This window comes from Salmo trutta, chromosome 29, assembly GCF_901001165.1.
Source record: "Salmo trutta chromosome 29, fSalTru1.1, whole genome shotgun sequence".
NCBI classification, from domain to species: domain Eukaryota; kingdom Metazoa; phylum Chordata; class Actinopteri; order Salmoniformes; family Salmonidae; genus Salmo; species Salmo trutta.
Window position 1 is genome coordinate 43,187,086 of NC_042985.1, and position 26,471 is coordinate 43,213,556.

A 26,471-nucleotide genomic window follows, 5' to 3' on the forward strand; every position below is an offset into this window, starting at 1 on the left:
GCTCATGCTGTAATGTTGGTACTCATGAGAGTGCCTCCATGTGACCCATGGAATCATATCTCCAGTGTAAAAATAGCACCTTGGTCACAGAGAGGCAGACAGTTGTTAGTCATCTGTATTTTAGCCTAACAACTTTGTAAACAACTAAACAAGCAGTTGAAGTTACACAGAAGCGGTCAATTTACACAGGTAAGAAAATGTATTTGTTGTACGCATTGTCTTATCAATAATCGTACCTATGGATGTCTTCATTGTTTTCATACAGGATTTATAGCTTAGATACATCTGGTTATTTTCACACAATAATAAATGTGTGTTGTGAAATTCAAGGTACAGACAAACTACAGCAAACAACTGTTTTGGATCTAAAAGTAGAGAGAAACCAATATGTTTCCAAGTGAGATTGATGAAGGACCATTCAGACTCTTGAGCTGAAAGTAATATATATGAAGACATACATTTATGAAAGCATTCAATCCTGTTCAAGTGCTTGCTACCATGACTTCAGTTTTTATATCAATAGTCAGTCACAGCAGTCTGTTCCTAAGTCTAAATATAAAGTAGAATTTTACAAAAATAGCACCTCATGGCATAACTCCACAATTACTAATGTTATTCTAATTTACATACTTATATAATTTTCTGACTTTTAAAGTGGATGTTCACCATTCTTTGGTTCCACACCCTCCTGTAGTCTATGGACCAGGATAAACTATCACCAATGGTTTGTTTTTCTTTAAAACCATCTAAACCATCTAACATCAAGTTGTACAATCCTGAACTTCCCCATTAATGATTATTCAGTTTAGACTATTCAACAGGGTTAAAGTCACGTCACAGTCTAGGTTTCAGTGTGGTATGACTGTGATCAGAAACCAAATGTGTCAGTGTGGTCAAAGGCATTAAAGAGCGAGGTGAACTTAGCAAAGCCGACTGCTGTGACTGTTCTCATCAAAATGCTGTGGTGATGATTGATGTGCTCCACATATAGGGAATGGTTACCTTTAGTGTATATAATATATAAACAGTTCCAGTCAAAAGTTTGGACACACCTACTCATTCAATTTTTTTATTTTTTGAGTGACTATGGAATGGAATCATGTAATCATGTAGAATCATGTAGTAACCAACAAAGTGTTAAACAAATCAAAATATATTTTAGATTTCAGATTCTTCAAAGTGGCCACCCTTTGCCTTGATGACAGCTTTGCACAATCTTGACATTCTCTCAACCAGCTTCACCTGGAATGCTTTTCCAACAGTTTTGAAGGAGTTTCCACATATGCTGAGCACTTGTTGGATGCTTTTCCTTCACTCTGTGGTCCAATTCATCCCAAACCATTTCAATTGGATTGAGGACGGGTGATTGTGGAGGCCAGGTCATCTGATGCACCACTCCATCACTCTCCTTCTTCGTCAAATAGCCCTTACACAGCCTGGATGTGTTTTGGGTCATTGTCATGTTGAAAAACATGATAGTGGGACTAAGTGCTAATCAGATGGGATGGCATATTGCTGCAGAATGCTGTGGTAGCCATGCTGGTTAAGTGTGCCTTGAATTCTAAATAAAGCACTGACAGTGTCACCAGCAAAGCACCCCCACACCATCACACCTCCTCCTCCATGCTCTGCGTCTCACAAAGACATGGCGGTTGGAACCAAAAATTGCATATTTGGACTCATCAGACCAAAGGACAGATTTCCACCGGTCTAATGTCCATTGCTCATGTTTCTTGGCCCTAGCAAGTGTCTTATTTTTATTATTGGTGTCCTTTAGTAATGCTTTCTTTGCAACAATTCAACCATGAAGGCCTGATTCACGCAGTCTCCTCTGAACAGTTGATGTTGACATGTGTCTATTACTTGAACTCTGTGAAGCATTTATTTGGGCTGCAATTTCTGAGGCTGGTAACTCTAATGAAATTATCCTCTGCAGCAGAGGTAACTCTTGGTCTTCCTTTCCTGTGGTGGTCCTCATAAGAGCCAGTTTCATCATAGCGCTTGATGGTTTTTGTGACTGCACTTGAAGAAACTTTCAAAGTTCTTGAAATTTTCCACATTCACTGACCTTCATGTCTCAAAGTAATGATGGACTGTAATTTCTCTTTGCTTATTTGAGCTGTTCTTGCCATAATATGGACTTGGTCTTTTACCAAATATGGCTATCTTCTGTATACCACCCCTACCTTATCACAGCAAAACTGATTGGCTCAGAAGCATTAAGAAGGAAAGAAATTCCACAAATTAACTTTTAAGAAGGCACAGCTGTTAATTGAAATGCATTCCAGTTAACTACCTCTTGAAGCTGGTTGAGAGAAAGCCAAGAGTGTGCAAAGCTGTCATCAAGGCAAAGGGTGGCTACTTGGAAGAATCTCAAATATAAAATATATTATGATTTGTTTAACACTTTTCTGGTTACTATATGATTCCATATGTGTTGTTTTATAGTTTTGATGTCTTCACTATTATTCTACAATGTAAAAAATTGTAAAAAATTATAATAAATGAAGCACTTACTGTATATAGCATGATCCTTTTTTTAATCAATATCATCTGCATCAAATGTTTTTTTACAGGAGAAATAGAGACTTTTCCTATTCAGCGCACTGAAAGTAAGCATGGCAAAGCATGTTTGTGCTTGTCCAATCTCGCTTGGGGAAGCCTGTGCTTCTGATGCTAATACATGTCTAAACAACTGTAGAGTAAATTATTTGTGTATGATTTTCTCCCAAAGCTCTAGAAAATACAAGTCAAGTCGCTCTGGATAAAAGTTTCTACTAATTGACTAAAATCTAACGTACACATAAAAGACAAAGGGCACAAAACCAAAGTTTGTTTTTCAAGGCACTTCCTGCACTATGGTATTAATTAATACATTTTTATTTAACTAGGAAAATCAGTTAAGAACAAATTATTTTTTACAATGGCGGCCTACCCTAATGGCCAAACCCTAACCCGGACGACGCTGGGCCAATTGTGCGCCGCCCTATCGGACTCCCAATCAAGGCCGGTTGTGATACAGCCTGGAATCGAACTAGGTTCTGTAGTGATGCCTGTAGCACTGAGATGCAATGCCTTAGACCGCTGCTCCACTCGGGAGCCCAAAAAAGGAGTGTCAATTGGTAACAATTTCAATATGGAATCAAAGATCTACAACTCTACATCTGAACTTGTACAGTGTCATTCATATTGGCAGACACATTTAAAACACATAACATGGAATCAACACTCAACTGTGAGATTCAACCTAACAGTTCCAGAGGTAAGATCGTGGGTCAAACGGTTAGATACAGTTTTTGGATTACCCTTGTTTTATGGTAGATTGTCATCTGATTTCTAACAAGATATTACATTTTACCCCCTTGATGCTGCTTATCTGTTAGCTAAACCCAATCCTTTTTTAAATATAATTTTATAACAGATTTTCTCAAAAGGATAGAGGCTTGTAGTGAAATACCTTTTTGTTTGTGGGTATAATGTCATGTTTTTTACTTACCCTCAATTTCTGTATTTTTCCAAAGGGGAAATCAACATGAGGGTGGACAGGGTTGATATACCAGTTTATGACATCTCACTGCTCAGGAACATTTGGGAAGGCAGAGAGAAAAAATACAAAAACAAGCAGAAGAAGGAACACGAGCGAGTACAGAAAAGCGCTCTGGCAAAGTATGTTTATTAATCAAAACTCAGAGGTTTGACAACCATATTCTAGATATATTCTCATATTATTTTTAACTTAAAGGAACATTAAACCCCAAAACTATATTTAAGGTATTTGTTTCAGTAGTCCATTGTTAATATAGTCCCATTTTTTTATGCATGACAGCAATCACGTTTATATACAACCATGTATATCCCTCCTCAAGCCGATACCATGACGGCCCTCAAGGAACTTCACTGGACTTTATGCAAACTGGAAACCACATATCCTGAGGCTGCATTTATTGTAGCTGGGGATTTTCACAAAGCAAATTTGAAAACAAGGCTACCTAAATTCAATCAGCATATTGACCGTAGTACTCACACTGATAAAACACTGGATCACTGCTACTCTAACTTCCGCGATGCATACAAGGCCCTCCCCCGCCCTCCTTTTGGCAAATCTGACCACGACTCCATTTTGCTCCGCCCTTCATATAGGCAGAAACTCAAACAGGATGTACCCATGCTAAGGGCTATTCAACGCTAGTCTGACCAATTGGAATCCACACTTCAAGATTGTTTTGATCACACGAACTGGGACATGTTCCGGGTAGTCTCCGAGAATAATATCAACGTATACGCTGATTCGATAAGCGAGTTTATAAGGAAGTGTATTGGAAATGCTGTACTTACTGTGGCTATTAAAACCTACCCTAACCAGAAAACGTGGATAGATGGCGGCATTCGCACAAAACTGAAAGCGCGAACCACCACATTTAACCATGGAATGGTGACTGGCAATACGGCCAATTACAAACAGTGTAGTCATTCCCTCCGCAAGGCAAACAAACAAGCAAAACGTCAGTATAGAGACAAAGTGGAGTGGCAATTCAACGGCTCAGACACAACACGTATGTGGCAGGGTCTACAGACAATCACAGACTACAAAAGGAAAACCAGCCACATCACAGACACCGACGTCTTGCTTCCAGACAAACTAAACACCTTCTTTGCCCACTTTGAGGATAATACAGTGCCACCGACACGGCCTGCTACCAAAGACTGTGGGCTCTCCTTCTCTGTGGCCGACGTGAGTAAGACATTTAAACGTGTTTACCCTCACAAGGCTGCCGGCCAAGGTGGCATCCCTAGCCGCGTGCTCCGAGCATGCGCAGACCAGCTGGCTGGTGTGTTTACGAACATATTCAATCTCTCCCTATCCCAGTCTGCTGTCCCCACATGCTTCAAGATGGCCACCATTGTTCCTGTACCCAAGTAGGAAAAGGTAACTGAACTAAATGACTATCGCCCTGTAGCACTCACTTCTGTCATCATGAAGTGCTTTGAGAGACTAGTCAAGGATCAGTCATATCACCACCACCTTACCTGTCACCCTAGACCCACTTCAATTTGCTTATCGCCCCAATATGTCCAGACGATGCTATCGCCATCACATTGCACACTGCCCTATCCCATCTGGACAAGAGGAATACCTATGTAAGAATGCTGTTCATTGACTGTAGCTCAGCATTAAACACCATAGTACCCTCCAAGCTCATCATTAAGCTTGAGGCCCTGGGTCTCAACCCCGCCCTGTGCAATAGGGTCCTGGACTTCCTGACGGGTCGTCCCCAGGTGGTGGCCACCACTTCACTGATCCTCAACACTGGGGCCCCACAAGGGTACGTGCTCAGCCCCCTCCTGTACTCCCTGTTCGTCCATGACTGCGTGGCCATGCACATCTCCAACTTAATCATCAAGTTTGCAGATGACACAACATTAGTGGGCTTGATTAGCAACAACGACAAGACATACATTTACATTTTAGTCATTTAGCAGACGCTCTTATCCAGAGCAACTTACAGTAGTGAATGCATACATTTCATAAATTTTTTCCCTGTACTGGTCCCCCGTGGGAATCGAACCCACAACCCTGGCGTTGCAAACACCATGCTCTACCAACTGAGCCACACGGGACCAGCCTACAGGGAGGAGGTGAGGGCACTCAGAGTGTGGTGTCAGGAAAACAACCTCTCACTCAACGTCAACAAAACAAAGTAGATGATTGTAGACTTCAGGAAACCTCAGAGGGAGCACCCCCCTATCCACATCAACGGGACAGCAGTGGAGAATGTGGAAAGTTTTAAGTTCCTCGGCGTACACATCATGGACAAACTGAAGTGGTCCACCCACACAGACAGTGTGGTGAAGAAGGCGCAACATCGCCTCTTCAAACTCAGGATGTTGAAGAAATTAGGCTTGTCACCTAAAACCCTCACAAACTTTCACAGATGCACAATTGAGAGCATCCTGTTGGGCTGTATCACCACCTGGTATGACAACTGCACCGCCACAACCGCAAGTCTCTCCAGAGGGTGGTGCGGTCTGCACAGCGCATCACCGGGGGAAGATTACCTGACCTCCAGGACACCTACAGCACCCAATGTCACAGGAAGGCCAAAAAGATCATCAAGGACAACAACCACCAGAGTCACTGCCTGTTCACCCCACTACCATCCAGAAGGTGATGTCAGTACAGGTGCATCAAAGCTGGGACCGAGAAACTGAAAAACAGCTTCTATTTCAAGGCCATCAGACTGTTAAACAGCCATAACTAACACAGAGAGGCTGCTGCCTACATACAGACTTGAAATCATTGTCCACTTTAATAAATGGATCATTAGTCACTTTAATAATGCCACATGAATAATGTTTACATATCTTTCATCACTCATCTCATATGTATGTACTGTATTTTATTCTATACGATCTATTGCATCTTGCCTATGCCGCTCCGTCATTGCTCATTCATATATTTATACAGTTGAAGTTGGAAGTTTACATACACCTAGGTTGGAATCATAAAAACCCGTTTTTCAACCACTCCACACATTTCTTGTTAACGAACTATAGTTTTGGCAAGTCGGTTAGGACATCTCCTTTACGCATGACACAAGTAATTTTTCCAACAATTGTTTACAGACAGATTATTTCACTTATAATTCACTGTATTACAATTCCAGTGGGTCAGAAATGTACATACACTAAGTTGACTGTGCCTTTAAACAGCTTGGAAAATTCCAGAAAATTATGTCATGGCTATATAAGCTTCTGATAGGCGAATTGACATCCTTTGAGTCAATTGGAGGTATACCTGTGGATGTATTTCAAGACCTACCTTCAAACTCAGTGCCTCTTTGCTTGACATTCAGCCAAGACCTCAGCCAAGACCTCAGAAATAAATTGTAGACCTCCACAAGTCTGGTTCATCCTTGGGAGCAATTGCCAAACGCCTGAAGGTACCATGTTCATCTGTACAAGCAATAGTACGCAAGTATAAACATCTTGGGACCACGCAGCCGTCATACCGCTTCTGTCTCCTGGAGATGAACGTACTTTGGTGCGAAAAGTGCAAATCAATCCCAGAACAACAGCAAAGGACCTTGTGAAGATGCTGGAGGACACATGTGCAAAAGTATCTATATCCACAGTAAAACGAGTCCTATATCGACATAAACCTGAAATGCCGCTCAACAAGGAAGAAGCCTCTGCTCCAAAATCGCCATAAAAAAGCCAGACTACGGTTTGCAACTGCACATGGGGACAAAGATCGTACTTCAAATGTCCTCTGGTCTGATGAAACAAAAATAGAACTGTTTGGCCACAATGACATCATTATGTTTGGAGGAAAAAGGGGGAGGCTTGCAAGCCGAATAACACCATCCCAACCGTGAAGCAAGGGGTTGGAAGCATCATGTTGTGGGGGTGCTTTGCTGCAGGAGGGACTGGTGCATTTCACAAAATAGATGGCATCATGAGGAAGAAAAATGATGTGGATATATTGAAGCAACATCTCAAGACATCAGTCAGGAAGTTAAAGCTTGGTCTCAAAGGGGTCTCCCAAATGGACAATGACCCCAAGCATACATCCAAAGTTGTGGCAAAATGGCTTAAGGACAACAAAGTCAAGGTATTGGAGTGGCCATCACAAAGCCGTGACCTCAATTATATAGAACATTTTTGGGCAGAACTGAAAAAGCGTGTGTGAGCAAGGAGGCCTACAAACCTGTCTCAGTTACACCAGCTCTGTCAGGAGGAATGGGCCAAAATTCACCCAACTTATTGTGGGAAGCTTGTGGAAGGCTACCCGAAAAGTTTGACCCAAGTTAAACAATTGAATGGCAATGCTACCAAATACTAATTCAGTGTATGTAAACTTCTGACCCACTGGGAATGTGATGAAAGAAATTAAAGCTGAAATAAATGATTCTCTCTTTTATTATTCTGACAATTCACATTCTTAAAATAAAGTGGTGATCCTAACTGACCTAAAACAGGGAATTTTTGCTAGGATTAAATGTCAGGAATTTTGAAAAACTGAGTTTAAATGTAGTTGGCTAAGGTGTATGTAAACTTCCGACTTCAACTGCATGTTTATATTCTTATTCCATTCCTTTACTTAGATGTGTGTGTATTAGGTAATTGTTATGGAATTATTAGATTACATGTTAGATATTGATGCACTGTCAGAACTAGAAGCACAAGCATTTCGCTACACTCGCAATAACATCAATCAATCAAATGTTTTCATAAAGCCCTTTTTACATCTGCTAACCATGTGTATGTGACCAATAAAATTCGATTTGAACGCAGCATTATTTGATGCAAAATGCATCATACCAGCTGTATTTTGAAAGTTACATATCTTGTGATTTCTGGCATGCAAAACATTTTGGGACTATACCAACAATGTTCTAATGAAACAAATACCAAAAGATAGTTTTTGGGTGGAGTTTTCCTTTAAGTCACCTGGATTACCAGTCTGTTTGTGCCATCATGCAACTCCTTGTTTGGAGCGGCAAAATATTTGGTATGACAAGAAGACGAGTAGCATGATGGCACAAAAAAAGACTGGTACCCCGGTAAACTAGATTCACCTCAGCTATGTGATAATAATGACATCCAACAGCAGTGTCTTTCTCGTTGCTCTCATCCAGACAATGTATTTTCAACAATTGATGTTGCTGTGATGATCTGGTCGAACCATGCCTTTTGTAAATAAGCTACTACACAAATGTCAACGTTTCCAGAAAAACGTGTAAATATTTTTCCCAAGGATCAATCAGCAATGGCAGTATCGCATAGCATGCAAGAAATTGAAGTCCAACGAGGTGGAAGTGCTCCAACACTACCTGACGAGAACAGCTCTGACTGAAATTCAGCCCCACCAGGATATACCAAACACAGGCAAGCTCAGCAAAACAATTAAATCATTAGGACAGCAATCCAACATGTCCCGTGAAAATGTTGTAAATATATACAAATATAAAACAAATATACATTTACAAAAGTATTCAGACCCTTTACTCAGTACTTTGTTGAAGCCCCTTCGGCAGTGATTACATCCTTGAGTCTTTTTGTGTATGACGCTACAAGCTTGGCACACCTGTATTTGGGGAGTTTCTCCAATTCTTCTCTGCAGATCCTCTCAAGCTCTGTCAGGTTGGATGGGGAGTGTCGCTGCACAGCTATTTTCAGGTTGCTCCAGAGGTGTTCGATCGGATTCAAGTCTGGGCTCTGGCTGGGCCACTCAAGGACATTCAGAGACTTGTCCTGAAGCCACTCCTGCATTGTCTTGGCTGTGTGCTTTAGGTCGTTGTCCTGTTGGAAGGTGAACCTTCGCCCCAGTCTGGCCACTCTACCATAAAGGCCTGATTGGTGCAGTCCTGCAGAGATGGTTGTCCTTCTGGAAGATTCTCCCATCTCCACTCTGGAGCTCTATCAGAGTGACCATCAGGTTCTTGGTCAACTTCCTGACCAAGGCCCTTCTCCCCCGATTGCTCAGTTTGGCCGGCGGCCAGCTGTAGGAAGATTCTTGGTGGTTCCAAACTTATTCCATTTAAGAATGATGGAGGCCACTGTGTTCTTCGGGACCTTCAATGCTGCAGACATTTTTTGGTACCCTTTCACAGATCTGTGCCTCGACACAATCCTGTCTCTGAGCTCTACAGATAATTCATTCGACCTCATGGCTTGGCTTTTGCTCTGACATGCACTATCAACTGTGGCACCTTATATAGACAGGTGTGTGCCTTTCCAAATTATGACCAATCAATTGAATTTACCACAGGTGGACTCCAATCAAGTTGTAGAAACATCTCAAGGATGATCAATGGAAACAAGATGCACCTGAGCTCAATTTCGAGTCTCATTAGCAAAGGGTCAGAATTCTTACTGTATGTATTTCTGTTTTTTATTTGTTATAACGTGCAAAAAAACCTGTTTTTGCTTCGTCAATATGCGGTATTGTGTGTAGAGTACATGTTATAATTTAATCCATTTTAGAGTAAGGCTGTAATGTAACAAAATGTGAAAAAGGGAAGGGGTCGGAATACTTTCCGAATGCACTGTATATTTATCTGAATAAGTACTTGTGCCATGGTTACTATGCTCTCTCTCTTCTCACTCTCAATCAATGCCATGCTCCACTCTTTAACTGACTTTTTTTTATCCTACAGATGAAAATCCCATAATTGAGGGCATCAAATTCATTTTTGAACTGGATGGTGATAAATGGATAGTAAGTTGGCTCATACCATCTCATTCTTTTTCATCATGATTGTTTTCAGATAAAATCACTACCATTGTATGTATCCACACTATCGTTGTTTTCATGTTGTATTACTTTCAATGCAGGAACTTCCTGATAATCTTCTTGATATGACATACCTTCGAGAATGGCACATAAGAAGAACTAAAATCTGCAAATTACCAGAGTGGATTGTGCAGTTTCCGGACCTCTGCGTATTGGATATACCCCAAAACGGAATTGACAAGCTGCCTGTTGAAATAGGTAATTATTATGTCTCGTGCATGTCCTCCTATTTGAAAATATGAAAGTTGAAGTCTCTCCTATGACTTTGTCTTTATTTGTTACATTAGCTCATTAAACATCCTTAATTTGAATTGAATGTAAATGGGATTTAGAACATATCTGTTTCTTCATTCCATTACATGTCTTCCCTATGTTTTTTTGTAAGGTCAATTAACAAAGCTGAGGGTGCTGAAAGTTAATTACAATAGGCTGTCCAGTATTCCTCCAGAACTTGGTGAATGTGAGAATCTGGAGAGATTGGAGCTAACTGGAAATTATCTTGAACAGTTGCCTTTTGAGGTAAGGGGTATTTGTGTGAAATGGCTTGTGTGGTATGATATCTTCAAAAGCTCAGTTTATACCTTGTTCTAACATGCATCCATTTTCCTGATTTCGTCCAGATTCTGATTGTGCCCAACATTTTTTGACAGGGGTAGACAATCAAAATATACATTGTGATCTGATTGTGATCAGATCGTCTTGCCCACCTCCGGAGTTAGTCAGGCACACATTGGATCTAGATATCTTACAATTGTAGACAGATCTGGGCCTCGTTTCCCAGTTTTGACACAAATTAAGCATTACGATGATAGTACCAGATGCAGTGCTTCCCAAGTTATTTACTTTAAAGTGTTTCCCAAACAAGCACGTAGAGTGAATCTGTAAGTGTGACAGCTAAGAGCATCATTGGGGCCATGTTCGGTTTTTCACGTGATCCCCTCTAGTTCTCTGGTGCTGAAATCGCAAACACAACTAATAGCCCACATTTCATGTGAAATGTAAGCTATGCCAATACATTTCACACATTAGTTTTTATGAATGAAAATAAATAACAAAAATAAATAACAAACAAACCATTGATTTCAAGATTTGAATATGTCGTCTTCTTTTCTATAGTGCTTAAGCTCTAGTGCTGAGCTAATTGAATTTTGGTATTATTTTTTTCTGTGAGCTCAATACGCACATTGCACAGTTTCTCTAGAGATCAATAAAATCAAGCAGATACACAGTGTAGTCGCAGCTTGTATGTGAGTGGGTGTGTGTAGAGTCAGTATAAATGTGTGTGCATATTATGTGTGAGTGAGAAGATTATGGAGTGAGTGTGTGTGTGTGAGTGTGTAGGGCCCTGTGAGAGTGCAGTGCAAAAATAAAAAATTAAAGGTCAATAAGGATACAAGGTTAACTCAGATAGCTATTCTGTTACAGTGAGGGAAAAAAGTGTTTGATCCCCTGCTGATTTTGTGCGTTTGCCCACTGACAAAGAAATGATCAGTCTATAATTGTAATGGTAGGTTTATTTGAACAGTGAGCGACAGAATAACAACAAAAAAATACAGAAAAACGCATATCAAAAATGTTATAAATTGATTTGCATTTTAATGAGGGAAATAAGTATTTGACCCCTCTGCAAAACATGACTTAGTACTTGGTGGCAAAACCCTTGTTGGAAATCACAGAGGTCAGACGTTTCTTGTAGTTGGCCACCAGGTTTGCACACAACTCAGGAGGGATTTTGTCCCTCTCCTCTTTGCAGATCTTCTCCAAGTCATTAAGGTTTCGAGGCTGACGTTTGGCAACTCGAACCTTCAGCTCCCTCCACAGATTTTCTATGGGATTAAGGTCTGGAGACTGGCTAGGCCACTCCGGGACCTTAATGTGCTTCTTCTTGAACCACTCCTTTGTTGCCTTGGCCGTGTGTTTTGGGTCATTGTCATTCTGGAATACCCATCCACGACCCAAGGAGGTTCTCACTCAAGATTTGACGGTACATGGCCCCGTCCATCGTCCCTTTGATGCGGTGAAGTTGTCCTGTCCCCTTAGCAGAAAAACACCTCCAAAGTATAGTGTTTCCACCTCCATGTTTGACGGTGGGGACGGTGTTCTTGGGGTCATAGGCAGCATTCCTCCTCTTCCAAACAGGGCGAGTTGAGTTGATGCCGAAGAGCTCCATTTTGGTCTCATCTGACCACAACACTTTCACCCAGTTGTCCTCTGAACCATTCAGATGTTCATTGGCAAACTTCAGACGGGCATGTGTATGTGCTTTCTTGAGCAGGGGGACCTTGCGGGCGCTGCAGGATTTCAGTCCTTCACGGCATAGTGTGCTACCAATTGTTTTCTTGGTGACTATGGTCCCAGCTGCCTTGAGATCATTGACAAGATCCACCCGTGTAGTTCTGGGCTGATTCCTCACCGTTCTCATGATCATTGCAACTCCACGAGGTGAGATCTTGCATGGAGCCCCAGGCTGAGGGAGATTGACAGTTCTTTTGTGCTTCTTCCATTTGCAAATAATCGCACCAACTGTTGTCACCTTCTCACCAAGCTGCTTGGCGATGGTCTTGTAGCCCATTCCAGCCTTGTGTAGGTCTACAATCTTGTCCCTGACATCCTTGGAGAGCTCTTTGGTCTTGGCCATGGTGGAGAGTTTGGAATCTGATTGATTGATTGCTTCTGTGGACAGGTGTCTTTTATACAGGTAGCAAGCTGAGATTAGGAGCACTCCCTTTAAGAGTGTGCTCCTAATCTCAGCTCGTTACCTGTATAAATGACACCTGGGAGCCAGAAATCTTTCGGATTGAGAGGGGGTCAAATACTTATTTCCCTCATTAAAATGCAAATCAATTTAGAACATTTTTGACACGCGTTTTTCTGGATTTTTTGTTGTTATTCTGTCTCTCACTGTTCAAATAAACCTACCATTAAAATTATAGACTGATCATTTCTTTGTCAGTGGGCAAACGCACAAAATCAGCAGGGGATCAAATACTTTTTTCCCTCACTGTATCTATTTATCAGTCGTATTGCTCGGGGATAGAAGCTGTCCAAGAGCCTGTTGGTGCAAGACTTGATGCACCAGTACCGCTTGACGTGCAGAAGCAGAGAGAATAGTCCTATGGCTTGGGTGGTTGGAGTCTTTAACAATTTTCCGGGCCTTCCTACTACATTGCCTGATAAAGATGTCCTGGATGTCAGGGAGCTCGGACACAGTGATGTACTGGGCTATCCGCACCAACCTCTGTAGCTCCATGCGATCAAGGGCGATGCTATTGTCAAACCATGCAGTGATGCAGCCAGTCAAAATGCTCTCAATGGTACAGCTGTAGAACTTTTTGAAGATTTGAAAGCCCATGCCAAACTTTTTCAATCTCCAGAGGGGAAAAGAGGCGCTGTCGCGCCTTCTTCACAACTGTGCTCGTGTTTGGACCATTTTAAGTCTTTAGTGATTTGGAAACCGAGGAACTTGAAGCTCTCAACCTGCTCCACTGCAGCCCCATCGAGGTGGGTGGGGCGTGCTCGCCCCCCCGCCCCCCCCCCCCCCCCGTTTCCTGTAGTCCATGATCAGCTCCTTGGTCTTACTGACATTAAGGGAGAAGTTGTTGTTCTGGCACCACACTGTCAGGTTACTGACCTCCTCGCTGTAGGCTGACTCATCGTTGCCGGTGATCAGGCCTACCACCGTCATGTCATCAGTAAACTTGATGATGGTATTGGAGTTGTGCGTGGCCACGCAGTTGTAGGTGAACAGGGAGAACAGGAAGGGACTAAGCACACACCCCTGTGGGGCCCCTGTGTTGAGGGTCAGCGTGGAGGAGGTGATGTTGCGTACCCTCACCACCTGGGCTCAGGCCGTCAGGAAGTCCAGGATCCAGTTGCAGAGGGAGGTGTTCAGACCCAGAGTCTTAAGCTTGGTGGAGAGCTTGGAGGGGACAATGGTGTTGAATGCTAAGCAGTAGTCAATGAACAGCATTCTGACATACAGTATGTATTCCTCTTATCTAGGTGGGTGAGGGCAGTGTGAAGAGCAATTGAGAATGCGTCATCTATGAATCTGTTGGGGCGGTATGCAAATTGGAGTGGGTCTTGGGTGTCTTGGTGTCAGCCTCAAATAATTTGATTAAGTCATACAAAAAAATAATTTCGTGTTTTTTCTTTATTTTGACTATTTTCTACATTGTAGAATAATTGTGAAGACACAAAAACTATTAAATAACATATGGAATCATGTAGTAACCAAAAATTGTTAAACAAATAAAATACATTTTATATTTGAGATTCTTCAAAGTAGCCACCCTTTGCCTTGATGACAGCTTTGCACACTCTTGGCATTCTCTCAACCAGCTTCATGAGGTAGTCACCTGGAATGCATTTCAATTAACAGGTGTGCCTTGTTAAAAGTTCATTTGTGGAATTTCTTTCCTTCTTATTGCGTTTGAGCCAATCAGTTGTGTTGTGACAAGGTAGGGGTGGTATGTAGATGATAGCCCTATTTGGTAAAAGACAAAGTCCATATTTATTATTTTTTTTATTTCACCTTTATTTAACCAGTCAGGCCAGTTGAGAACAAGTTCTCATTTACAACTGCGACCTGAACAAGATAAAGCAAAGCCGTGTGACAAAAACAACAACACAGAGTTAGACATGGGAGAAACAAACGTACAGTCAATAACACAATAGAAAAATCTGTATACAGTGTGTGCAAATTAAGTAAGGAGGTAAGGCAATAAATAGGCCATAGTGGCAAAGTAATTACAATTTAGCAATTAACACTGGAGTGATAGATGTGCAGATGAGGATGTGCAAGTAGAAATACTGGTGTGCAAAAGAGCAGAAAAAAACAAATATGGGGAGGAGGTAGGTAGTTGGTGAGAACAGCTCAAATAAGGCAAGAACAATATGGCAAGAACAGCTCAAAAGCAAAGAGAAATGACAATCCATCATTACTTTAAGACATGAAGATCAGTCAATACGGAACATTTGTGCAGTCACAAGAACCATCAAGCACTATGATGAAACTGGCTGTCATAAGGACCTCTACAGAAAAGGAAGGCCCAGAGTTACCTCTGCTGCAGAGGATAAGTTCATTAGAGATACCACAGAGTTCAAGTAACAGACACATCTCAACATCAACTGTTCAGAGGAGACTGCGTGAATCAGGCATTCAAGGTCAAATTTCTACGAAGAAACCACTACTAAAGGACACCAATAATAAGAAGAGACTTGCTTGGGCCAAGAAACACGAGCAATGGACATTAGACCGGTGGAAATCTGTCTGATGAGTCTAAATGTGAGATTTTGGTTCCAACAGCCATGTCTTTGTGAGACACAGAGCAGGAGAATGGATGATCTCCGCATGAGTGGTTCCCACCGTGAAGCATGGAGGAGGAGATGTGATGGTGTGGGTGTGCTTTGCTGGTGACACTGCCTGTGATTTATTTAGAATTCAAGGCACACTTAACCAGCATGGCTATCACAGCATTCTGCAGCGATACGCCATCCCATCTGGTTTGCGTTTAGTGGGACTATCATTTGTTTTTCAACAGGACAATGACCCATAACACACCTCCAGGCTGTGTAAGGGCTATTTGACGAAGAAGGAGAGTGATGGAGTGGTGCGTCAGATGACCTAGCCTCCACAATCAACTGACCTCAACCCAATTGAGATGATTTGGGATGAGTTGGACCGCAGAGTGAAGGAAAAGCAACCAACAAGTGCTCAGCATATGTAAGAACTCCTTCAAGACTGTTAGAAAAGCATTCCTCATGAAGCTGGTTGAGAGAATGTCAAGAGTGTGCAAAGCTGTCATCACTTTGAAGAATATAAAATATATTTTGATTTGTTTAAAACTTTTTTGGTTACTACATGATTCCATATGTGTTATGTCATAGTTTTGATGCCTTCACTATTATTCTACAATGTAGAAAATAGTCAAAATAAAGAAAAACCCTTGAATGTGTAGATGTCCAAACTTTTGACTGGTACTGTATGTATTTACACACAAAAACAGTTGAATAATAAAATATTTAATCAATTGTCTTCCTCAAACAAAGGGGGTGATGACACAATCTTTGCAAGAGGGAGGTATTCTGATTTCATTGGTCCTAAACTCGCAGCTCAAACACTTCATTCAGGATAAATGGAGTTAGCCCTGAGTTAGTCTGCCCCAGAGCAGATTAGATCTGAAGGATTTGTTGCCATAGAAATTGACCTGACTAAAAGGTAAGCCATATTCAAATGACTGGTTATCCCGAGTTGAACTCAGAGTTGAGTCACTTTCTCCTCAAACCTGATTTGTATGATACCACTCTGGTCTCATAGACTAGATGTAACATAGTAAATGAAAATCCAAAATTAACCCTAACCCTTTAACCTAATTTCTAACCTTATCCTTAACCCCTAGTCTAGCTAACGTTAGCCACCTAGCTAATGTTAGCATTAGCCACCTAGCAAACATTTGCCACAACAAATTGGAATTCGTAAAATATCTTATGTATTGCATATTTTGAACATATTGTACGAATTGCAATTTCTGACATAAACAGATTGTAATTTGAAACATATCATACTAATTGTAATTTGAAACATATCATACGAAATGGATGATGGACATCCACAAAGTAATGCATACAAACGTAACATATCATACTAATTAGAGTGTCCCGGATTTTTGTTTACTATGTTACATCTACCCCTAAGCCCAGGTTGCAGCACTCAGGCAAAGTTGCAGTATGTTGGTGTGCTGATTGAGGGAGACACAAGGTCAAGCAGTCTGATTATCTCCTCTCGTGGGACCCTGTATTTTCTAAGGAAAGCCCCATCATTGTGAGTCTGCAACGGGCTCAGGTTGTTGTGAATATGCACATTTATATACACCAACCAACTGCGCGGCCGTCGCTGCAAGCTATGTTACAGAGCAACAATCCTCTGAATAGCAGCCATGCTATATTACTGTTGTTCCGCTGATCTCTGACCTCTAGCTGGGTGTTTATAGTGTCCAAGGTCTTTCCAAAAGTGTCTGGGACTCTATTGGAGGGATGCGACAGCATTCTTTCTCGAGAAATGGCATAATTTGGTGTTTTGTTTATGGTGATGGAAAATGCTGTCTCAGGCGCCTCTCCAGAATCTCCAATAAGTGTTCAATTGGGTTGAGATCTGGTGACTGAAACTGCCATGGGATATGGTTTACATCATTTTCATGCTTATCAAACCATTGTGACCACTCGTGCCCTGTAGATGGGGGCATTGTCATCCTATGGGGGCATAGCCATGGTAGCCAAAATAATGGCCTATCCAGGATTTTTATATACGACTCTAAGCATGTTGGGATGTTTGTTGCTTAATTAACTCAGGAACCACACCTATGTGGAAGCACCTGCTTTCAATATACTTTGTATCCTTCATTTACTCAAGCTTTTCCATTATTTTGGCAGTTAACTGTATTAGAACCAGGTATTTCCACTGAGTGTACAAAACATTAAGAACACTCCTTCCATGATATAGACTGACCAGGTGAATGCAGTTGAATGCTATTATCCCTTATTGATGTCACTTGTTAAATCCACAGTGTAGATGTAGGGGAGGAGATCGGTTAAAGAAGGATTTTTAAGCCTTGAGACAATTGAGACATGGATTGTGTATGTGTGCCATTTTAAAGGGTGAATGGGCAAGACAAAAGATTTAAGTGTCTTTGAATGGGGTATGGTAGTAGGTGCCAGGAGCACTGGTTTGTGTCAAAAACTGCAACACTGCTGGATTTTACAAGCTCAACAGTTTCCCGTGTGTATCATGAATGGTCCACCCAAAGGACATCCAGCCAACTTGACACAACAGTGGGAAACATTGTAGTCAACATGGGCCAGCATCCCTGTGGAACGCTTTCGACACCTTAAAGTCTGTGCTCCTATGAATTGAGGCTGTTCTATGGGGGGTGCTACTCGATATTAGGAAGGTGTTCTTAATGTTTGTACACTCACTGTGTATACTGTACAACAAGCAACAATGGCGAACCACAACCATGCGAAAACTTAACGAAAATGCAAAAGGTCTCATTCTGTGATGATAATGTTTTATAAGGCCTTTATTGTAGGGATTTGTTTTCTTGCTACTGCTCTTCTATGTAAACACAGAATAAATCAGAGTCTTTGTTTCAGTTAAGCAATCTCAAGAAAGTCACACATCTGGATATAGCAGAAAACCAATTCGCCAGCATACCCATCTGTGCTCTTCGTATGACAAGCCTACAATTGTTGGATATGAGTATCAACATGTTGACGGATTTGCCTGAGGATATGGACAGGTATGTGAAGCATAGCATTAATGCTATAACAGATTACCATTTCATCATTCATCACTCGCACATTACCATCATTGATTATCATCATGATCATCTAATGATAAAAGTTTCATATTCATGAATGATATTAAAATGGTTATAATGAAGTACTACATGTTTCCACTCTGGGTGGGGGCAACCTTCTGCCTGGAGAGCTACTGAGTGTGCAGGTTTTTTCTCCAGCCCTGCTGAAGGCTCTGTTAATCAGCTGCTCATCAGGATCTTGATTAGCTGGGGTGTATTTGCTAGTGCACATCATAGCAAAGTATTTGGCAACGAAAAATGTTCTGCAAGGAAAACTAGTTAATTTTTGGACAAATTTAGGTAGGACCCTCCACGTTTTGTCACATTTGCTTTGGTTTAGTTCCTAGTGAATACACCCCTGAATTAGATGTGTGTTGGGTTGAGGTAAAAGCCTGTACCTTGTAGCTCTCTAAGAGGAGGGTTGGCCACAGCTTCTTTAACTATTCCCAATATCTCCTGTGTCCGATTCAGGTTGGAAGAATTGGAATCCTTGTTTGTTCATAAGAATAACATGTCATATTTGCCAAAGTGTTTGGTAAATATCACTACACTCAAGATGATTGTTGTTAGTGGAGACACATTGATCTGCTGGCCTTCAGGGCTTAAAGAAAATCCTGCCATCAAGTAAGTCTGACGAGATGACTGAGAGTGTATAGTATCATAATATCCCTGTATAACTATGCCTGTTGGTCACATATACACTATATATATAAAAGTATGTGGACACCCGTTCAAATTAGTGGATTTGGCTATTTCAGCCACACCCATTGCTGACAAGTGTATAAAATCGAGCATACCGCCATGCAATCTCCATAGACAAACATTGGCAGTAGAAGGGCCTTACTGAAGAGCTCAGTGACTTTCAACGTGGCACTGTCATAGGATAAAATTCTATTAAATTGTATTGGTCACATACACGTTCAGCAGATGTTACTATGGGAGTAGCGAAACGCTTGTGTTTCTAACTCCAACAGTGCAGAACTATCTAACAAGTAATATCAAACAATTTCACAAGAATACACACAATACACACAAATCCAAGTAAAGGAATGGAATTAAGAATATATAAATATAAGGATGAGCAATGTCAGAGCGGCATAGACTAAGATACAATAGAATAGAATACAGTATATACAAATGAGATGACTAATGCAAAATATGTAAACATTATTAAAGTGACTAGTGTTTCATTTATTAAAGTGGCCAGTGATTTCATGTCTATGTACACTACCGTTCAAAAGTTTGGGGTCACTTAGAAATGTCCTTGTTTTTGAAAGAAAAGCACATTTGTTGTCAATTAAAATAACATCAAATTGATCAGAAATACAGTGTAGACATTGTTAATGTTGTAAATGACTTTTGTTGCTGGAAACGGCAGATTTTTTTATGGAATATCTACATAGGCGTTCAGAGGCCCATTATCAGCAACCATCACTCCTGTGTTCCAATGGCACGTTGTGTTAGCTAATCCAAGTTTATCATTTTAAAAGGCTAATTGATCATAAGAAAACCATTTTGCAATTATGTTAGCACAGCTGAAAGCTGTTGTCCTGATTAAAGAAGCGATAAAACTGGCCTTCTTCAGACTAGTTGAGTATCTGGAGCATCAGCAAATGTAGGTTCGATTACGGGCTCAAAATGGCCAGAAACAAAGAACTTTCTTCTGAAACTCGTCAGTCTATTCTTGTTCTGAGAAATGAAGGCTATTCCATGCGGGAAATTGCCAAGAAACTGAAGATCTCGTACAACGCTGTGTACTACTCCCTTCACAGAACAGCGTAAACTGGCTCTAACCAGAATAGAAAGAGGAGAGGGAGGCCCCGGTGCACAACTGAGCAAGAGGACATGTACATTAGAGTGTCTAGTTTGAGAAACAGACGCCTCACAAGTCCTCAACTGGCAGCTTCATTAAATAGTGCCCGCAAAACCCCAGTCTCAATGTCAACAGTGAAGAAGTGACTCCGGGATGCTGGCCTTCTAGGCAGAGTTGCAAAGAAAAAGCCATATCTCAGACTGGCTAATATAAAGAAAAGATTAAGATGGGGAAAAGAACACTGGACAGAGGAACTCTGCCTGGAAGGCCAGCATCCCGGAGTCGCCTTTCACTGTTAATGCTGAGACTGGGGATCTTTTTGGCCTTACCGTGACATCGGATGCTGTAGGTGTCCTGGAGGGCAGGTAGTTTGCCCCCAGTGATGCGTTGGGAAGACTGCAACACCCTCTGGAGAACCCTGTGGTTGTGGTCAGTGCAGTTTCCATATCAGGCGGTGGTACAGCCTGACAGGATGCTCTCAGTTGTGCATCTGTAAAAGTTTGTGAGGGTTTTAGGTGCCAAGCCAAATCTCTTCAGCCTCCTGAGGTTGAAGAGGCGCTGTTGCGCCTTCTTCACCACACTGTCTGTGTGAGTGGACCATTTCAGTTTGTTAGTGATGTGTCTTTTCGATGTGGATAGGGGAGTGCTCCATCTGCTCTTTTCTGAAGTCCACAATAATCTCCTTTGTTTTGCTGACGTTGAGTGAGAGGTTGTTTTCCTGGCACCACACTCACAGAGCCCTCACCTCATCCCTGTAGGCTTTGTCACTGTTGGTAATCAAGCCTACTACTGTTGTGTCATCTGCAAGCTTGATGATTGAGTTGTAGGTGTGCGTGGCCACGCAGTCGTGTGAACAGGGAGTACAGGAGTGGGCTGAGCACACACCTTTGTGGGGCTCCAGTGTTGAGGATCAACGTGTTGTTTCCTACCTTCACCACCTGGGGGCGGCCCGTCAGGAAGTCCAGGACCCAGTTGCACAGGGCGGTGTTCAGATCCAGGGCCTCAAGCTTAATGATGAGCTTGGAGAGTACTATGGTGTTGAATGCTGAACTATAGTCAATGAACAGCATTCTTACATAGGTATTCCTCTTGTCCAGATGGGATAGGGCAGTGTGCGTGCAATGGCGATTGCATCATCTGTGGATCTGTTGGGGCAGTAAGCAAATTGAAGTGGGTCTAGGGTGTCAGGTAAGGTATAGGTGACATGATCCTTGACTAGTCTCTCAAAGCACTTGTGAGAAGTGAGTGCTACGGGGCGATAGTCATTTAGTTCAGTTACCTTTGCTTTCTTGGGTACAGGAACAATGGTGGCCATCTTGAAGCATGCGAGGACAGCAAACTGGGATAGGGAGAGATTGAATATGTCCATAAATACATCAGCCAGCTGGCCTACGCATGCTCTGAGGACGCGGCTAGAGATGCCATCTGGGTCGGCAGCCTTGCGAGGGTTAACACGTTTAAATGTCTTACTCTTGTTGGCCACAGAGAAGGAGAGCCAACAGCCCTCGGTAAGCGGGCCGTGTCGGTGGCGCTGTCTTATCCTCAAAGCAGGCAAAGAAGGCGTTTAGCTTGTCCAGAAGCAAGACGCCGGAGTCCGCGACATGGCTGATTTTCATTTTGTAGTCCGTGATTGTCTGTAGACCCTGCCACATACGTCTTGAGTCTGAGCCATTGAATTGCGACTCCACTTTGTCTCTATGCTGACGTTTTGCCTGTTTGAATGCCTTGCAGAGGGAATAACTACACTGTTTGTATTTTGCCATATTCACAGTCACCTTTCAATGGTTAAATGCAGTGGTTTGCACTTTCAGTTTTATGCGAATGCTGCCATCTAGCCACGGGTTCCTTTTTAGGGTAGGTTTTAATAGTCACAGTGGAAACAACATCTCCTATACACTTCCTGATAAACTCAGTCACCGTATCAGTATATTCATCAATGTTATTCTTGGAGGCTACCCGGAACATATTCCAGTCTGTGTGATCAAAACAATCTTGGAGCGTGGATTCCGATTGGTCAGACCAGTGTTGAATAGTCCATAGCACGGGTTCTTCCTGTTTGATTTTCTGGCTATAGGAAGGGCGGAGCAAAATGGAGTCATGATCAGATTTGCCGAATGGAGGGCGGGGGAGGGCCTTGCAGGCATCTTGGAAGTTGGAGTAGCAGTGGTCAAATGTTTTAGCAGCGCGAGTACTACAGTCGATGTGTTGATAGAATTTTGGTAGCACTTTCCTCAAATTTCCCTTGTTAGAAATCCAGCTACAATAAATGTGGCCTCAGGATATGTGGTTTCCAGTATGCATAAAGTCCAGTGAAGTTCTTTGAGGGCTGTCGTGGTATCGGCTTGAGGGAGAATATACACGGCTGTGACTATACCCGCATTTGATTGTGGGGTATTCTAGGTCAGATGAACAAAAAGACTTGAGTTCCTGTATGTTATCACAATCACACCATGAGTAGTAAATCAATTTAACATACACCCCCACCCTTCTTCTTCCTGGAGAGATATTTATTTCTGGCTGCGCGATGAACTGAGAACCCAACTGGCTGTACGGACTCAGACCGTAAATCCCAAGAGAGCCATGTTTCCGTGAAACAGAGTATGTTACAATCCCTGATGTATATCTGGAAGGAAATCCTCAGCTCATCAACTTTATTATCCAGAGACTAAACATTAGTGAATAATATACTCGGAAGCGGTTGGTGGTGTGCGCGCCTCCTGAGTCAGACTAGAAGTCCACTCCGAGTACCTCTTCTCCGCTGGTGATGTTTTGGGTCAGCCTCTGGAATCAGTTCAATTGCTCTGGGGGGTACAAACAAAGGATTTGATTTGTACCCGGCTCATGCTCTTGTGGTTGAATGGAAGCAAGTTCCCCGCAGCAATGTTCCAACATCTAGTGGAAAGCTTTCCCAGATCAAAATGAATCAAATCTGTAACATATCACATCATATACTACAACAAAGATCATGTTATATGATCCCATGACATTTGTTCTAATGAAGGGGGAACAAAATCAAATGGTGGAACAAGATTGGGACAACACAGGATAATTTTTTCTGTATTAAAAAAACTGGGTCCAGATGATAAATATTAAATTAAAATTGAAAATATGTGATATGCCTTTTTCTTTTCAGATTCATTAAGCTATATGACAACATGGCTGATGAGATAATGGAGGGGGATGATGAGATATTGGAAACAAGGCAAGACCATCACAAAGAATTTATGAAGACATACATTGACACAGTGAAGGACAGAGGTAAGACATCGCTTTCATATTTGTGGGTTGTTTCACTGTTGGACAAGTTAGCAATCACTTAGCAAGACATTAGATCCATCCACCACAGACTATTTATTTACCACTTAAGGCAGTCATATGTCTAATAATGTATTATTGTGTAGACTATAAATGCAGAGTTGGACATGTAAATGTATAATTTCTCTCCAGAAACTGCCCCAACATACACCACCAAAGTGTCATTCTCATGCTGTCTGTAATGGAGATTCAGATGACCAGAAGAAAACGGACAACCATGCTGCTGTGCATGCATTGCATGTCAATCCTCTGAACACTTGTAAACAGTGGCCGAGTTCCAGGCTGACTACATTGCAGATGCATGCCAAATCTCACATCACCTGGATAGATGTTTAACACTGGGGCGTAGACATGTAATGCTCTTTACTTGTCATTGTTCTAAACGGGATATTATTTACCTACATACAAACACTATCAGATAGAATTCATAGCAAGCAGTGCATTGGGTTAGTCAGATTTGAGTAAATATAACAGAAGAGATGAACTGGAATGACATTTACTCTCATGGGATGGGTTGCCAAAACTAACTGGAAGCCACACACCCAATAAGCCACGAATATGACTGCAATGAAGCTTATGTCCTTGTGCTTCTATGCCACTGCCTATTTCATTTGTTCATTTAGCAAACAAGACAGCTCATATTCCAGTGCCTTTATCACAGTCAACCACCTAAATTTGATCTTTAATTAGCTATAAAATTGCAGGAAATTAGCTTTAAAACAGCAACATTTTCTCTCAGCCTTACGGCAAAATGTATAGAATAGCATGAGATTAGCTATAAAACAGCAAATTTTTCTCTTTGCCCCATGAACATTTTTTGGGCCAAAAAACACAAAATTGGCCCACGCCACTGTTTTAACATATAAACTAATCCATCATATGATTTTGCAATCTGATGCCGACGCAGTCGATGACATGTCACGCAACCATTGGTTGATGCAATGCAATGTCTGCAATGAAGTCGACCTGGAACTCTCCCAGTAATTGCACCTGGTAATGTACTACTTTAACAGTTCAAGTTAGTTTTTTCAAGATCATGGATGGGTTAATGTGCCATGATTACTAGTCTCTGCTGGAGTGCAATATCATTTTAAAATGTTGCAATATAGTATGCTGTGTGATTTTTACTTGATATATCAGATGCCTTTTGTGGACCTTGCATTTTGCCATGGTCCCCCGCTTTTTAATCCATGATCAATAAGGCTTGTAAATGACATGACCATATCGATATACATTTGTTAAGTGTAAAATTTGTGCAGATTGGGCTAGCACTAGCTTCAATATTTACAAAATGGTCTCTCACATGTTATGGGAGACCATACGGTAGTTGTAATATGGTATATCTGTTCTGATGTGACCAAACACTTGTTGCAGTGCAATAGTGAAAGCCCTGAATGTAGGTAGGATTATATTTTTCTAACTTTTTCCTCAAAGACAATGATTGTCAATCAAGTTTACTGAATGAGTGTCTGGGATGCTGAGTGTTTTGCAAGTGAGCAGTTTGTATGATTTGTTATAGACAATGCTGTATGATTAAACACTTTCGAAGTCTGCATGATACCAAGAGCAAATATGAGGAATCCTTATCACATAATCAAATTTGATATAATACCCACATAATGGTCAATGTGTGGATTATAAAATCCATACATACTAGTATAAATTATGTAATGCAGACATCCAACAATTGCTATACATTTCTTTATTATTGTAGATATTATTCAGAATTATGATTTAAGATAAAACAAAGCTGTTACAAATGCACAACCCATGAAGAAATAATTCAACATCATTTAAAAAAGACCTCAAAATACATTGAGCAAAAATATAAAACGCAACATGTAAAGTGTTGGTCCCATGTTTCATGAGTTGAAATAAAAAATCCCAGAAATGTTCCATACGCACAAAGCGTATTTCTCTCAAATTTTGTGCACAAATTTGTTCACATCCCTGTTAGTGAGCATTTCTCCTTTACCAAGATAATCCATCCACCTGACAGGTGTGGCATATCAAGAAGCTGATTAAACCGCATGATCATTACACAGGTGCAACTAGTGATGGGGACCATTAAGACCACTTTAAAATGTGCAGTTTTGTCACACAACACAATGCCACAGATGTCTCAAGTTTGTTGGGAGCATGCTGACTGCAGGAATGTCCACCAGAGTTGTTGCCAGATAATTGAATGTTACTTTCTCTACCATAAGCTGCCTCCAACGTCATTTCAGAGAATTTGGCAGTGCGTCCAACTGGCCTCAAAACTGTAGGGGATTAGAAATATTACAGTCTGTAATAAAACATTTTGTGGAGAAAGTCATTTTGATTGCCTGGGTCTAGTTCCCCATTGGGTGGGCCTATCCCCTCCAAGGCCCATCCATGGCTGCACCGCTGCCCAGTCATATAGGGCCAAATGCATTCCTTTCAATTAAATTGACTAATTTCCTTACATGAACTGTAACTTAGTAAAATCTTTGAAATTGTTGCAAGTTGCGCTTATATTTTTGTTCAGTATATTAACATGTATATATATATTTTTAGGCACACATTTTCATTGAAATTAAGGTGCAGTACTCAGCAAATGAATGCATAATTTACACTGCAAGAGTTGAGTAAATGACTCGTTCATGTAGAAATAAGTATATTTTAACTGCAGAAGTGAATAGTTTTCTTTAGCAATAACAATGGCTAA

The 26,471-nt window shown here is 41.4% G+C and overlaps 1 protein-coding gene across 5 annotated transcripts; it reads left to right on the top strand.

Moving 5' to 3' along the window:
* lrrc2 (leucine rich repeat containing 2) lies at nt 1-25,342 on the top strand. 5 transcript variants are annotated; one of them, XM_029722264.1, is made up of 10 exons: nt 1-189; nt 2,577-2,612; nt 3,522-3,666; nt 8,759-8,889; nt 10,161-10,222; nt 10,339-10,495; nt 10,683-10,816; nt 18,449-18,594; nt 19,126-19,278; nt 23,601-25,342. In XM_029722264.1, the coding sequence occupies exons 3-10, from the start codon at nt 3,533-3,535 to the stop codon at nt 23,785-23,787; spliced, it is 1,104 nt and encodes a 367-aa protein (XP_029578124.1). In that variant the 5' UTR covers nt 1-189; nt 2,577-2,612; nt 3,522-3,532; the 3' UTR covers nt 23,788-25,342. The 5 variants fall into 5 exon arrangements, with proteins under 5 accessions (XP_029578124.1, XP_029578125.1, XP_029578121.1 ...); XM_029722262.1 differs by lacking the exon at nt 1-189 and having other exon boundaries at nt 2,494-2,612; nt 23,601-23,725; nt 23,915-25,342; XM_029722265.1 differs by lacking the exon at nt 2,577-2,612 and having other exon boundaries at nt 2-189.
* Nucleotides 25,343-26,471: the final 1,129 nt, after the last annotated feature.